The sequence below is a fragment of the Triturus cristatus genome, chromosome 4_1 (genome assembly GCF_964204655.1).
Source record: "Triturus cristatus chromosome 4_1, aTriCri1.1, whole genome shotgun sequence".
Classification (NCBI taxonomy): Eukaryota; Metazoa; Chordata; class Amphibia; order Caudata; family Salamandridae; genus Triturus; species Triturus cristatus.
Window position 1 is genome coordinate 1143335371 of NC_140585.1, and position 17218 is coordinate 1143352588.

The 17218-nt window shown below is 41.4% G+C and overlaps 1 protein-coding gene across 1 annotated transcript in view; it reads left to right on the forward strand.

The window, feature by feature from the left end:
• Positions 1-16576, forward strand: part of LOC146856205 (LIM homeobox transcription factor 1-beta-like) — a 513853-nt gene extending 497277 nt beyond the window's left edge. Inside the window, exons 8-9 of the mRNA XM_085650711.1 lie at positions 8860-9018; positions 14211-16576. Of these exons, the coding sequence (XP_085506837.1) occupies positions 8860-9018; positions 14211-14365 (314 nt within the window). The 3' untranslated portion in view covers positions 14366-16576. The remainder of the gene's footprint in view (positions 1-8859; positions 9019-14210) is intronic.
• Positions 16577-17218: the final 642 nt, after the last annotated feature.

Here is a 17218-nt window from a genome sequence, read left to right on the forward strand (position 1 = left end):
TGAGGTATGCTCTCTGAAGAATCAGAAATTGTATAAATTTGAACCGCGCATTGTGGGACACTATCTTTGGGTATGCTAGTGCTCTCGCCCAGTCTTTGTCCGTCAGTCCCTCCGTTACATCTGCTTCCCATTTCACCCGCAATGCCCCAAGGGGTGATGTTACTGTCCCTCTTATACCCACATAAAGCCATTTTGTTAAATGTATACCATGGCCCATTAAATGGAGCATGTGTACTAATTCATTCACAAGTGGCTCCTGTCTAGTTGGGGCCCATAATTGTTTCACACAGTGTGACAATCCCGCGTGTAAGAGGAACAAGGTATACGTCAAGCCGTTAGCATTTGTGAAATCAGCGTGTGACATTAATGTACCCTCTTGGAATAGTGTTCCCACCGTTGCTACTCCCTCCGTCTCCCAGCTTGCTATCTGTCTCTGCGTAACTATTTCTGTTGGGATAGGTAGTCCTACAAAAGGGATGTTTGGAGCATATGGTACATGTAAGCAAGTGTACCGTTTGTCGTAAGTCCAGTATTTCAACGCTATTTGTAGTAGTGGTGAGTCCGTAGTATCAATTGGGCGCTCACTATATAGTTTCGCATGCAATTTACCTTGCAACGACATCCTGGTCGTGTACCCAATCTCCTGCAGGTTGCGTCCTGCAAGCCAGAATGAAAGCCAATGTAGCTGACTCGCCATGCAATAAGCCTTAAAGTAAGGTGCTCCCACCCCTTCAGCAGTGGTCGGTAATTGCAGCTTCTTAAGTGCCACTCTTCTCCTACCCATGCCCCATACTAGTTCAATCAGTAAGAAGTCTAGTACCCTAAATATTTTTGCCGGGAGGAAGATCGGGACTGTTGTTAAATAGTACAGTACTCTAGGTAGCATTACCATCTTAGCGATGGCAAGACATTCCATGATTGATAACGGCTATCTGCGAACGCAGTGCATTTATTGCCCTCTGCACATTGCCATCGACTACGTCTTGCTGTGTTCTATATATGTGCACACCCAGATATGTAAACGTAACCGGGCCACCTGTACCCCGTCATCCCCGAATCCTAACCTACATGGGGCATCTAGGTGGTGGAAGAAATATGCCACTGATTTATCAAGGTTTATGAGGAGCCCAGACACCCGCCCGAACTCCTTAAAGGTCACTGCCGCATCAGGAAGTCCGCTGTATAAATCTCTGGAATACAGTATGATGTCATCAGCATATAGCGATGTGGTGTGTATCACCGGGCCTACTCATATGCCCCAATCGGAGGATGATATGCGCAGTTTGTGTGCAAGCGGTTCGACCGCTAGTATAAAGAGCATGGGGGACAGGGGGCAACCTTGTCTCGTACCCCTTTGAACCTGATATGCCTGAGATATGTTGCCTCCAGTCCTAACTATGAGCACACAACTTTATAAAGTTAGAAAGCTGGATCTGGTTCTCCAACCCACAAATCGAGGTACCAATTATGAAACTGTATGGGGCCTATTCAAAACCTGCATTCTGTTGCACATGAGTAGTACTAAAGTGGTAATTCTCCACACATACTTCAAAATGCTACTTACAAACCTATGTGTGGAGATCTCCACCTCACTTATATTTACTGTGAGGTGGTCTCTGCCAATGTGATGGAGACCTCCGAACACGCAAGTATAAGATTTAGGTGTAGGGACCTGGCAAGTGGTAAGAAAATGAGGGATAATTATCAAAAAATGCGAGGGGTATAGGGAAATGTAAGCTTTGATTTAGGGATTGACATGGTAATACAAATACACACCCACAAATGAGAAAGACCATTGCTATTCACAAATTACACTTCTAAAATTACTTCAGCCCTAAGGTCTTAAAACCATGGTAACTGTACTCCAGCCCAGCCCTGAAGTAAGGCTAGGATGACGCATGGACGCTCACAGGTAACACAGCACACACCCAAAAACAGAAACGGAGACAGGAAGTTTGAAATAATACCCCATAGGAAATAATGTTAAAATAAATGATTTATGTATTGTTGTGTGTGTTTCTGTGCATATTACCCAGTGGCAGTCACCAATGGGCAGTTATACTTAGGTCTGCATTTCCATAGAAAATTGCCTTTTTTGTTTGCTAATAATAACTTTAGCACCATTTGACGAATCTTAATGAAACTTTCCAAAAAGTTCTTTTTTGCCTACTTTCTTCATGGAAAGTTTCCAGGTCATCCACAAAGCGGGGGCTGAGAAAAATGGGGGGGCCCAAACACAAAACACCCATGCATTTTCAGAGGCTTTTATTAAAAGGTCTACAGCCGAAACAGCTGAATAGACTGCATCAAATCTTAGTCCAGAAAGCGTGCTTTTTGTGATTTGATGCAAACCTGAAAATTAGTTTTACAGAAAATAAGTTCCAAAAGTACTTGTATAGTGGGTCCCCCTCCCTAAGCCACTGTTGGGCCCTGGGAATCCCTTCCCCTGGGGATGAATGCAAATTTAAGGGAAGAAAGGCATGCAGCCCTCCTACCCCATCCCTCAGGTCCTACTATATAATAATGGTGATGAGGGCATGCAGTCCCCCCTCCCTGAGCCACTAGTGGGCCCCAGGGACCTCATCCACCAAGGCATACTCTGCCCGCACTCTCCCAGGCAGGGTACTCAAATTTGCTCCAGCTGGTGGTAGCAGTAAAGAAATGCTGTTCCTGCCTGGGAGCAAAGGAAAGGTGCCAGCTCCCGCCAGCACCCGGTATGCCCTGGTTCGGGAGCCAGGTGAGGCTGCAAGGCATTGGGGCTCCCCCCAGTGGCCCTAATGACCCCTTAAATTGTAGTCACCCTGGCTGGGCACCAAGGCTTCCACTTATATAAATGACCGGCTTCCGCAAGAGGGTCAGCAGGGGCGGCAGAGGCCCTGTGGAAACCCCATGGACCCTTATAGAAAAGGAGTTTTGGATGCCATGGGGCACCCACTCAGTGAAAAATACAGTGGCTCATGCTGGCACAAACTTTCTATGCCAGCTGGTGTGCTGGTTGTGGCCGTGGGAGGCCTGGGGCTCCCTCCCACGGCCCTCAAATAAAATAAAACGTGGGTTTTGTAGGTGGGCACCATGACACCCACAAAAATCTTTAAAAAAAACAAATGACCCAGATGTCATCAGTGATATTATCAATGACGTCATAGAACATGTCATGAGCGATGTATTATTTGAGGTCATAAGCAGTGCATGGCGAGGGTGTGAGCTATAGTTACTTCAATTGGCAATAGCTGGTGAATTTCAGGTATTTTTAGCCAATTGTTATGTCATTTTAACCTTTGTTTTTTTCAGTGAACTTCTAGTTTAAAAAAAAAATACAAAATAAGATTTTATTACCATATGTAAATATGCCAACCCCAAATCTTTCCAGTGGGATGCTGAGGTGGATGAACTTTTTGGGGGAAAGTTTGCTAATAACTTCCGTAGTTTGCGCAGGGAAAGTTTCGGGGTGATCCATCAGGCGAGGGGCTTAGAAAAAAGGGGGTCCCAAAACGCATTTTCCCTATTCATTTTCCTAGAGGAACTTTAGACACAGCTACAGCCTAAACCGCTGAACGGATTTACACCAAATTTGGCAGAAAGCTAGAGCTTGGTCCAGAAATGGTGCTTTTTGTGTTTTGGTGTAAATCCGTTCAGTAGCTTTTGAGCATTTAATGCTAAATACTTTGTATATCTAGGGACACAGAGCCTCTGTGGATCCTGACAGATCTCAAGCTGAGATCTTATCAGCTGCCACCACCTCGACTAGGAAGGAGGTGGTGGCAGCCATCATAGGACTCGGAACTCTGTCCAGAGTCGTATAAAAAGTTGTTTTTAAAACACAAGGGGCAGGGTTGTGGTACCCTGACCCCCTAGGCCTGGTGGCGGGGTCCTGAATTTGTGGAGGATCCATGAATCTGCAATTCTGCAGCAAGAGAAAAAAAAACAAGAGCTCCCGGCCATGTTTTTTAAAAGACCTCCCCAGTGGGGCAGGTTCAGATGGAGGTGTGGGGTATGTTTTAGATAGGGATGGGGCATGTGGCCCCCCTCCCCATGCCTCCACGAGCCCAGGGACCCCATCCCCCAGGTAAAGGGTAGCAGGCCACATGGTCCCCCTCGCTGAACCTCCAGGAGGCCCTGGGTCCCCATCTCCCTGGGCCAATAACTTAGGCAAAGAGGAAGGGGGCCACACGGCCCCCTCCCCAAACCAGGAGAGGCCCCAGAAACCCCATCCCCAGGACTGTCTTTAAATTAAAGAGGAGGGTCCCTCAGGGCCCACTCCCTGAGCCATGCTATGGCCCCAGAGACCCCGAACCCTGGAACACCATCTGTTGCCCTGCCAGCAAACACGGCACAGAAAGTGTTAAGTGCTCCCACGGGGTGGGAGCACAAATCTACTCCTACCAATTGAGAGAACAAAGCTAAATGACACGGCTCCCGTGGGATTGGAGAAATGCCAGCTCCCGCTGAATCTGCTATGGGTGCAAGCAGGGGAGCTGACAGAGCTCTGGGAGCTCTGGGCCTCCCTCCACAGCCCCCAACATGGGATTAACTGTGGGGTGCCGCGGACAGGCACTTGGGCACCCTGTTTAAAAAAAATTAAAAAATCAGGATAAACTATTTTTGGCATGGCCCACGTGGGCACCGGGGCATCCCACTTAAAAACAAAACATGCTGCCTCCTGCAGGACAAGGTAGCCAGTGGGTCTGCGGGGACCTTGGACCTCCCCCCTATAGCCCCCAACTTGTTTAAAGCTGTGGCATGCCCTGGGTGGGCCCAGGGCATGCCGACATATATATATTTTTTTTAAACTTTGTTGGCTCCTGCAGTAACAGGCTCCCCCAGCGACTCCTTGTAAAAAGAAAACCAGTGGGTATTCAGAAAGGGACCGGGGCACCCATAAAAAAATTAAAAAGCACAAAAAGTGAATATTAAATGAGTAGCCACAGAATTTATAATTCACTGGTCCTCCAAAGAGCATGACATAATGCCCTGCTGGGAGGGCTATTTAAATATATTTTGTTTTTAGTGATGTGCCTTGTAGGGGCATGGACATTACAATTTTTTAAATGTTGTGGGTGGGTGGGCTGTAGGGACTGCTGTAGCCCCTCAGCAAACCTAGAAAAATAAAAAGTCTTTCCGGTCATTGAAACCATGCCCCACGGAGAACTTACTATGTTACTTTAAAAAGCCTTCCCCGGGGTTGAGCTTTTTCTCTATAGATGAGATTGCATTGCCACCTTGGGGCTGGTTGTATTTTATATGTTCTAGATGTATCACATAAAAATATAAGGCCTTGATGTGGTTATTTTTACCATTGCATTTTATGGGGTGTATAATGTTAGAAGGTAGTACAGAGATGTTGTTTTATTTTTATTTTTTAAGAACAAATAATATATCTCTGACTATTTATTTTCACATTTTTTACCCCCCTAAATATAATTTAAAAAACTGTGTAAAGAAGTCACAGATATTTAGTTCAAAAACATTTTATTAAATATGTTTACGTCATTATTGAATATATACATTTGATTAAAATTGTTTGGAATTTCTGGAGAAAGATGATAGATCTGCTTTATATATAGGGTGGGTGGGTGGGAGAGGAGGCTTGGCTGCCTGCTGGGGTTGGCCACTGGGCCTGGCCTGTGGCCAACCATCCTAAGCCCCTGCTGCGCATAGCCAAAGGTTGTGCGCAGCGTGAGGTTGGCTACTCGCAAGTGGCTGGCCACAGACCAGGCCCTGCAGCCAACCTCCCCCACCCAAAGGCCATGCGTGGCAGAGATTTGGCTTTACATATGGTAATACCATATTACTTTCTGTTTAAAAAAAACAAAGGTTAAAGTAATATTATAGTTAGGTGGAATATTCAGTAACAACGTAACATTTTAAACTCTAAAAACCACAGAAATTCACCAGTTATAGTTATCTCAAGTAACTATAACTTGTGCCCTAAGGTGACAATAACTCACACCCTCGCCATGCACTGCTAATTACCCCACATATTACATCACTCATGACATCCTCTAGGACATCATTGATAATATCACTGCAACATTTGGAATTCAATTTTTGATGAGAAAACTGTGCATGGCAGGGGCGCGAGTTATAGCTACCTTAGGGCACGCATTATATTTACTTTAGATAGCTATATTTGGTGAATTTCTCTTGTTTTGGGAGTTTATAATGCTACATTGTTACTGAACATTTCACCTAACTATAACTTTATTTTAACCATTGTTTATTACAGTGAATATATATATGTATATACATATATATATATACACATATACACACACACACACATACTTATATATAGCCGGGTGCTATTCAAAATTAGTAATCAAATATATAATAAAAAATGTTTTTATTTAATACAAATTTTTATTAACAATATTAAAATAACGTTTTATTAAATATTAATCACAAATAAAAATTCAAATGAGTGTGGGACCTTTTCATTAAAAAAATATTTAAATAAAATTATTATATTTGATTATTTAATAAACATTTATTGTGAAGAGTTAATATGCTTTAAAATTTTATTTAAAAAGGTTTGCGCTAACAATTTTTATTTAGGATAAAATGTATTATTTAAAATGATTGCTCTATATATCATACATTCAAATAGTCTGGATATGTTTTAAACATGAATCAATATTAATAATGTTTCCCATTTTTTCAGTAGGAAGATCTCTATGTGGAGATTTCCATCTACATGTGAAAAATTACTGGAAATAATTTTAGAGTTTCAAATTGAATCGTAGATGCCTTTCCCCCATTTGAAGTCATGTAAATCTGCACTCCAAATGTAAATCTAGACTCAGATATGGCGAAGAGCAAAAATGTGTAGACTTACATCTAGGTTTAGTAGTAAATATGCATGTGAGTAAATATACACTCATATAGAATTGGTCCCTGAGTGTGCAAAAGACTGAGTCTGAATAAGAAAATCGCAAGTTCTGATTCACAGGATGAGGTGTGTAGATTGTTTAACCGCAGATTCCAATTTTGCCTGGGGAAAATCAGTGTGTATTGTCGATTTTACGTAGATGTAAATTTCGGGGGAGGGGTGGAAATGTCTATTCCCATTAAAGTGGCAAGGGAGGTGACACTGGGGAGGTAATAGATGTCCACAAAATTGTAACACTGTGAGTTTTCACAGATCTTTCCTGTGGGTTTTCATACCTCGCCCCATAAGGTTGGAGCAAGAATGCAAATTGGGTTTAAAAAGCACCTGAACACTTCCATATGTTATTCAAGTGTAGGAGAAAAACCCAACCTACCCGCCAGTGGACCAGTGGAGAAATGGAAAAAGCTTACCTTGGTTGATGCACATTTTCATTATAATTACAGTCCTGGTTTGCTCACCCTATAATCCACATGTAAGTGAATTTGGTTAGACAGAGGTAGTTAGTACAGGGCACCTGAAATCAAGAATCAAGTATCTTAGATGTTTTTAGCTGTATTTGTAAAAGAACTACGATTAGTTGTGTTTCAGATGCGTAAATTGTAGATTTCAATCTCTACACTAAAATGCATGACCTCATTAAAATACATTTTAGTTATACAGTGAATGTGTATTGTTCTATGCCGAGATTTTCCACCTGTGATGGCAGAATCTGCATTTTACTTCCAGGTTTGGGTTGTTAGATAGTAACAGTATGGAAAATAGCAAATCTTTTCAATTTAAAATTAAAAGCCTGCCCACTCCTAATGCAGTCTGCAATGCTTATGTGATCAGCACAGGGCTTTACTATCACAACTAAGCTTTGAAAAAGCCATAGATACACACTCCTATCAAGGGCAAAACACAGAGTGGCCTAGAACAATACATAAGGCACTATGTAGTTACAAAATGTATTTCAGTAACATTCTACATTTCCGGAGACTAAAATCTACAATGTATCTCAGGATTGCTTGTTGTCAAATAAATACATTTACAAAACAATGCAATAGTGGATTGTCTATAAGACATTAGCTCCAACCTCTCTTTCTCTCACATCAGGAATAATTTTCTAACTAATTGGAAATACAGGAGAGCACTAGTTTCCTACCTCCTTTAATTTGCACATAGTCCACATAAATTAGTTTTAACCAGTTGGTGTATGGATGGAAAACCTACTGTATATAAAAATGTCATGCATGCTCCTGGGGATTGTTGTAGGTTCATTTAAAGTAGGACGTCTGTGTAAATTAGAAGTGGAAACCAAAAATGTGTGGCTATCTTATCATTTCTTTGTTTTAAATGTTGTGAATCATCCCCCTTAGCTAGTAGTAGACATCTCATCATCATCACAGAGTAACTTTCCTCTCCTCTGAAAACACTCTTCCATGGTCTATCATTTCAGAATAAAGGTACAGGGAGTAGGTCAGACTACTAAATTCTCAGGATCATTTTCATGTTGGTAGCTTCTGTATGTGCCTTGTGACTACTGTTCATTATATTATTTGTGACGTCTTACTTTTATTCAGCATGATGGTTATAGCGTTTGTTCATTGTGCCACAGAATGCCATGTTATTTCTGTACAAAATAGTAGTCCAGAGTTATTGCAAGATAGCCAAATACATGCCATTTCATGGTTACCCCATTTCATGCAAGCAAGTTTAATTTACTTTCATTATATGTAAATGTATCTCATGTGGATATCCAGAAGCTCTGCCACAAAGGCAGACCATGATGCACCATATGTTCACTAACAATAGTTGGTATAAAAACCAAGCGATAAACTATTTAAGGAATCAAATGTTCGATGAGGGACTTAAATACAAATGTTCTCAATATTACACCTTAGATGCAAATGTTCCTATGTAGAGACCTTGGTGGTGGTGCTAATTACTTGAAAGAGGATGTTCTGACTTTCCATGTTGTCTTATCCCAGATGGGGCCAGTGTTCATGGCTTGGAGGGTCTGATGGTTCCATACTCCAGACTCTCACAGCAGCAACTCCTAGCCTTGGACCAAAACAGCTACAGCACAGACTTGTACAGACAAGGACTCACCCCACCCCAGCTACCAGGAGACCACCTGCATCCCTACGGTAGGCAGCACGGACTGGGCTCGTAATCCCAATTCTTTCGTGTTCGAAATGTTGAAACAAAGAAAACCACATTTTGTTTATAGGATCACATATCTAAAAAAAAAATTAAAAAATGATATAAACAGTGCAGGAAGAGAGAAACTGCTTGTATGGTTCGAATTTGTGTTTTATGCCAACAGGAAATAAATAAGCTGTGTGTATCTGCATAAGTATCTGAATAATATCATAATAAAACACAAACAGAACCTTAGCCTGAAAAGATCAGTGAAATGTAAACCACCTAAAACAATTGACATTAGACAAACTTTACGTTTTACATCTAAAAACTAAAAAGCATTGCCAAAGCCAGTATGTCTAACTTATAACTGAAGGTTACTCTTCATGTACTGATGAATGTAAGCACGCACTAAGTAAATACGCAAGCAATCTGACACTCATCCTTATATTTATATTTATATTCATCCACCCACTGACTCCCTCTTGCATTCACCAACTTACCCATCCACATAAAAAAGACACACACTCAACAAGCATACGGAAGATAAATTAAAAGAAAAATGTAGAAAAAAACACATGCCACCACCTAAACTTGTGGGGCACATGCTTGTGATACAAAAATAAAATTTAACATAGCAGCAGATGGTCAGACAGAAGAGGGCTAGCCTAAAGACTCTCTATGTATGTAGAATCTTCTTATTTAGTTATGTTTGATTACAAGGGCCTGGAAGACAACTGCACCTGTCAGAGCCTCCTAAGTGGGTCTATCAAGGAGTTTATCAGTGTAGATGTTCTACCCCAGAGGCTGCCAAAGGGATGAACCATCACAACAATCCTTGCGTACTTCATTCATCTGCGAGATTTCATAGAATGAAATGCCTGGCCGGTTTGAGGGTGGTGTGACTGGTGGAGCCGCACTGTGCGCTGACCTGGAGGGGGGCTCTGACCTGGAGGGGGGCACTAATCTCAGGGGGGCGCTGTGTTTAACAATAACTTATGAGGTGCTGTGTTTAGCAGTAACTTACGATCTTCAAGCACCTGCTGCAGAGTTCCTTGTGCGTCCAGCTTTCAGGCAGCAATAAAAATGTCTAGATAACGCTTGTATTTAATGTTCCTGCTAGAAAGAGAGATCAGAGTTCTGTCTAGTGGCAGTTTTGACTCACCATAAAGTAAGGCAGAGGGTTATAATGCCTGCTGTAAAGAACAGATGTGTATTTTATGCGGATAGCTGAGTGGATTAGTATAGCCAGCCTTTACCAATGCTTTAAAATTAATCAAATGTATGTGCGAGAGGGGCTATGTAGAGATTTGGGGTACTTTTGCTGGATGGTAGTGAGGAAATCCAAGGAGGAGTTAATGGGAGGGGCAAAAAAGATAGTTGCACCAGGATCCATTAGCGCTAAATCCGGCCCTGCCTGTCTACAGGTAGTAACACTGTGTAATGTCAATTCACACTTGAAGGTCTATTGGCTTTAACATGATTTTTACAATAAATAAGTCAGGTCTACTACCTTTGATATATTTTTTTATAATGAACATATTGAACCAAAGGTTTCTGACATACATTTTCCCAAAGAACCAATCAGGCATATATTCTTGATCATTAGCTCATCACCATAACCAAACCATACCTATATAGAGCAAAACATTTCTTACAGGTTAACCATCAAGTATACAGTCATAAAATTAGAAACATGAACAAAATGACTGTGCGCAAAGCAGTTCGCAACCCCTCCTAAGAGAGCCTAACAAGGATTTTCACAGGCCAAGCTTCTACCCCCAGAGTTTTGATAGGTTGATATTCAACAACAGGCCCCTTACCTATAATAGTTATCTATGAAAATCCATGTAACACAAAAGCTGTCTGCGGACTTTAACACAGTGTAATAATAAGCCATCCAAAAAGCCTGCTGTCTTTAACATGGGCTTTTCACAATAAATACAAAAGTGCTTGTGTCATAACGTTTCTTAATAAACAGATCAGATTTATGGCATTTGACATATCTTTTACCAATGAACAATGCGGACGTATAGTCTTTGTCATTGGATTGTCAGTATAAACAACTCAGGCCTACTGTATTGAATAGATCCTTTGTCGTAAAAGCAATCATCATTATACAGTCAAAATTACAGCTAGCAAAATAAAGAAAACCCCTTCTAAAACAGCATATCAAGAATTCTCAATAAATCAACCTACCCACTAGGGTTTGTCACAGGCAGTAACCAGCCAAAAGGCCTGGCCTACTACTAGAATCTCTGAGATTGCACGTAGCAAGGTACCTGTCTACCGTCTTTAACTCAGTGTAAAGACAATGAACCCTTAGATGCCTGTTGGCACAAAGATATGCTTTTTACAAATAATAAGCCCAGCCTATTGACTTTGTCAAAATATTTCATAATAACCAGATCAGTCCTATGGCATCAGACATAACATTTCCAAATGAACCAATCAGACCTATACATGTCATCAACTCGGGTCCACTAAATCGAGCCTAAGCTTTCTATGAAGGTAGACATCAGGCAAACAGCAACATTACAAATACATATAAAATTAATGTTGGAAAAACAATATACATCTCCTTTTAAGAAGGTCTAACAAGGGTTATCACGGAACAATCTTCTCCCCTAAAAGTGCATCACTAGGGGCAACCACCACCAAAACCATAGCTCACTAAATTAATCGATGAGATTTAATGTAACAAAAAACCAGTATACATTCGTCAACACAGTGTAATAATAATCCACCCTTAAATGTCTATTGGCTTTAATAAATGTTTTTCACAATAAGTAAATCAGGCCTACTACCTTTGTTGTAACCATGTATAATAAACGGAACAGACCTTCGGCATCTGACATTATGTTTCCCAATGAATAAATGTAGCTTATAACTGGCAACCATGGGGCATGCATACATAAAATCAAAAACATATACAAAATGACGGTTGGTAAACCAATATGCAACCCCTCTGAAAAGGGCCTAATAAGGATTAACACACTGCAAATCTTCAACTCCAAGTGTTTATTTAGAGGGGAATGACCAACACTAAGGGCCTGATTACGATGTCGGTCGGTAAGCCTCTGATCGCTCGTCGGAGGATTATCGACCGGCATGGTAGGTTTAAATTCCGACCGCTCAAATATGATGTAGGTGGTCGGGGTTTCGGAAACCCTGCACAATCCCCTATGGACGGTGTTTCCGCTGTCGGGATTATGATGTCGGTTTCCGACAGGCTTTTCATGTTGGGCTTTCTGACATGAAAAGCCAGTCGGAAAGCAACTTTGGGGGCCCCTAGCAGGGCCCCCATCCCTCAGTGGCCTCTGGTTGGGGGCCGGGGGGCACCCCCCCCTGGTAAACCCTGCACAGTGAGACAGGCACCGTGAGGTGCCTGCCACATGGTGCAGTGATTAACAGAAGCTCCCATTTCTCCATGGGAGCTACAAGCTCCCATAGAGAAATGGGAGCTTGCGACCGCACTATGTGCGGTCACATCGTAATTGCAGTGGCGGGACCGCTGACCAGGGGTCGGTCGGTGCCGAGACCTCAACCTCCAACATCGTAATGATGACCTAAATGCTTGCTTACTAAAATCTGCAAAATTCCATGTAAAGCATTACCTGTCTATAGCCCTTAACAAAGTGTACTGAAAATTCGCCTTTAAACACCTATTGGCTTTAACAAACTGTTTTCACAATAAATTGGTCAGGCTTACTTCCTTTGTCGCAACTTTTCATAATATCAGATTTACAGCATCTGACAATGTTGCACAAAGATCCAATCAGACCTATTGCCTTTATCATTGACTTGTATACATAACCAACACAAGACTACAGAATTCTGCATACGTTTTCCCGCAAGACAAACCTCAGGCACACAGTGAGAAAAGTATAAATACACAGAGAATTACAGTTGGTAAAAACAATATTGAAACCCACCTAAGATAGTAATCAGTATTAAAAAAATGGAGATATTTTACCCGCCTGGTTTGTCAGAGGGGGAAACCAAAGTGGGATGAAAACACAAAAACTTCTGCCTACTACAGTAATCTGTGAGGTGCCATGTAACACAATACCCCTCTAAAGGCGTTAACAGAGTGTAATATCAATCGACCCTTAAAAGCCTATTGACTTAAGCACATTATTTCCACAATAAATAAAAGAGGCATACTCAGTTTCTCATACATTTTTATCATATAAAGATTAGACCTAAGGCCTCCGATATAACTTTTTTTAATTTCCCATTCCTGTATATTGCCATTATCAATGGCTCATAACTGTAGTCAACTCAGGCCTCCCGTTTTCTTCAATAGCCTACCAACAAGGCCCCAACAGTATACAGTCAGAAAATTACAAATATGTACAAAATTACAGTTGGCAAAACAATATACAAACTTTCCTAACAGAGCATAACAAGAATTCTGAAAAATGGAAATATTCTGCTCCCAGGATTTGTCACGGGCGTAACCAACACCAAAGGCCTAGCCTGCTAAGTAATCTCGGAAATGTACCTGTCAACCGTCTTCAACACAGTATGAAGGGAATCCACCCTGGATGCCTGTTGACTTAAACACATACTTTTCACAATTAACAGATCAGATCTACTTCATTTATAGTCACTTTATCATAATACACAGTTCAGGCCTATCGCCTCCGTCAATGTCTTGTTACTTTAACCAGTTCTGCTGTATTGAGCATAAGCCTTTCCACAAGGCAAAAAATGCACTACAGGCCTTCTTTTTTAGCGGAAGCACAGAGCTTTCACTAAATCAATATCTGTACTCAGGACCATCTACATTTGGGTAGAGCCAAAGCCCCCCTCTGAGTGGCATTTGTTAAGGCTCCTTGGCTGCTGATCACATAGGGTCTACTGACAGAGCGCGTCAAGACAGACATAAAAATCACTGATATTCCCCTGTTAAAGTGAACAGATGTTCTGCATGCCCTTTTTTTAAATGATTGTTAGGAAATTTTGCAGGTATGCAAGGTAGATTAAGATGGTATTTGAATATCCCATTAACCCATATATGCAAAATTAACATTGGTCTGAGCAATAGTGGAAATCATAAAATTTGGTGGCGAATTGAGAGACACCTGTATACATTGTAAGAGTGAGCATGTTGGTGTGAATATGTGTGAGTATGTTAATGTCCGCTATGTGTGGTTTGACATGTCTAACATGAACTTCACTTCTATCATAGACTCGGAAGGCGTGTTTCACGACCTCGACAGTGATAGCATGGGCCATCTGGGCGACTGCCTGCTATCCACACCCGAAGCTAATCTCCTTCAAGCCAGGGTGGGGAACCCCATCGACCGCCTCTACTCCATGCAGAGCTCCTACTTCACGTCCTGACCGCAGACATGGGGCGGGACGCAGATCATCACCTGGGCTGATGCGCTCAAGAACTCTTCCAGGAAGACTGGGCATCAGAGGGCCAACAGGTTCTCATGATGAGTGGCCTGAGAGGTCAAAGACTAGAGCTCAGAGAACATTTCCAATTCTGATCCTCAAAGAGGGAAATTCTTGTAGGAAAATCCAGCTATCGCCTTGCTGGAAATCACAAAGGAGCTGCTGAGATTTGGGCAAACGTTCTCTATTCTCTGCCGAAAACTTCCATCATGGAAAATAACTCAGTTGATCCTTTTGATGACTTGATCTTAAAGCACAAGACTGCTTCTAACCTCCTACCAGGGGCCAATCACAAACATTGAGTGTGTGTGTAGATCCGGTCCAGTCAATTTTGCAAAGTGGTAGTTTCAGATCAATGTTTAGCGAATCCAACAACTGTAATTCATTCCAAACACCTGTCTGCTTTTATCTACCAATGGGGCTCACTCTTTCAAACTGTGGAAGGAAAATGCTATATATGTAGTTAAAACCCCCTACTTTTTAATGGTGAAGAAAGGCCGTAATACATCTACCCAAATTTCAATGCATAGTTTATTTTCAGTAGTTAATTGTTCCATTTAGTAATCAGATTACAGGTACTTTGTTACATTACACCAAAGCCCAAAACATCATATAATCATAGAACAGGAGGCTGGACATGAGAAGTGATGGTAAGTGAAGACATGGAACAGCTTAAGTAAACGTTCCTTAACAGAAAGGGTTACGAATTTTTGGGGCTATAGAGTAAAATGGAGCAACAATAAACACAAAAGCCATGGGCAGGTGTGTCCCGCATAGACCCAGCATGGCCTGATTAAAGCCAAATTTACCACAGTAGATACTCATAGACATTATTACTGTAATTAATTAGAAATCATTTATACAATGTTTGAATCCTCAACCATCAAACACATAAAGGTAGACTACTTAAGAATTTACCTTACAATGACCACTACTGGGAATATGGTGGCCATTCAATGGAGGTATACGCATATCTTAGTCTCTTGGGCACCTCGCCCTCTCTGTAATGTCACATTCATTTGTAAAATTGTGACTACTACTGTATGCCAACCCCAATCTATTTCAATTTTAAATAGTATTTTATATGGCAGCATCACTACTCTCCGCCTATTTAGAATTGTTAAATAGTCTTAAAAATGCATTTCTACTCATAAGAAAGAATACTGAAGGAGTAGAAGAGGTATAATATCTAATGGAATATGACAGGCCTCAGCGCGCATTGCTATGTTTTGCTCTGGTTTGCTGTATTTCCAAGCATTGAATACAAATGCATGGCGGAAAACGCCTACAGCGGAAGAACCCTTTGTCCCTCTTTCCTTACTTGACACATTCCATCATGGGTTCCTATGACCAATTGAAATGCAGTGAAGGCAGCCAGTAACCAGCCAATCAGAGGCATTGAAATTAGATAATTCTTGTCCAGCTTACTTTGCTGCCTGACCCTGAACAATGGCCATATCAAGGTCAGGCTAAATATTACGGCATAACAGCCTCCTGTCGGAGGAAAATAGAGCCCTCACCCAGCACATAGTAGCAGTAGGGTTATTCCGGTTGACATTATGCGGGAATCCCACTTCTGACCCCATTACCAGACAGATATTTGTCAGCACTATAGGTGGCACCTTCAGAGAGATCTGGGAGCCAATGACTTAATAATATAAGAAGAATATATCGAACATATTAGCCAACTGCAGAAACTGCAGTTTTTACACACCATAACTAGGTAATGCATTAAAATGCTGGTCGATGTGACTAGTCAGTTTGTTAAATTCTTGTAATGTAATTACCTGTGATGGCAAATTAGAGCAATGTTTCAGAATTTCTATCCTCGTCTTTAGCTTAGTGCAGCCAGTTGATGATTGAAAGTTTCACACTGCTATGACCACCTGATAAGTGACAGATTTTATTACTTGCTTCCAAAGGAATCAATCACTGAATTTTAGCCCAAAATTAATTTGGCTCTTCCAAATGTGGCTTTTATCAGCAGCGACCACTTTTGGAAGTCTACTGAGATGGACTTGGTAGAGGTTTTGCGCCAGGGATAGGTTTGGAGCACCTTGACCCACATTATGTGCCTGTGCCTAACCACAACAAAGTGAAAAGAAGCCACTTACCTGCCCTCAATCTTTACCCGTGTTACTGTACCGTGATGTCTCAATGTTTTTGCATGTAAAAGAAAAAAATGTAAAAAGTCATTAAAATGTGAAAGCATCTCCTGCCATCATTGTTAGCTTTCTTGAGTGTCCATCAATATTTTTGGTGCTTCCCCTCTTGAAGCTGCAACGCCTAGCGGCTCTTTTTCCAGGCCCCTTTTACTCTCTTTGACATTGTTATGCTTTTTGTGGTATCGTGGTAAAGTGATAATTTTTTCCTGTTTACATTTAAGTATGCATTTATACTAAAACAGAATGTAACAAGGACTGGCAAAGCCAATAGGTGTGGCATTAGACACTAGCCTTTTGGCTTTGACAGTGCTTATTTCGTTTAGTCATGGTTTTTTAAAACCTTCTTCTTGGGCAAGCTGGCGGGCATCCATCAATCTTAAAAACAAAATGAAAAAACTGGCTAATACCAAAAATAACTTTTTGGTCTCAAAAAGCACACAGTGCTTGAGTAGTCCCTGGCACTTAAGTAAACTACTTTGTGTGTGGATGTGCCCCTTGTAAAAAGGCACAGTGCTGTCACTCATAGTGAAGTTAGCAAATGGCTGGAGCTGGTAGATCCAGTGGCCCATCCTGTTTGCTGTAGTGGGCAGAAGAAAAATGTGAATGACATATCAGAACAATGGATGAACAG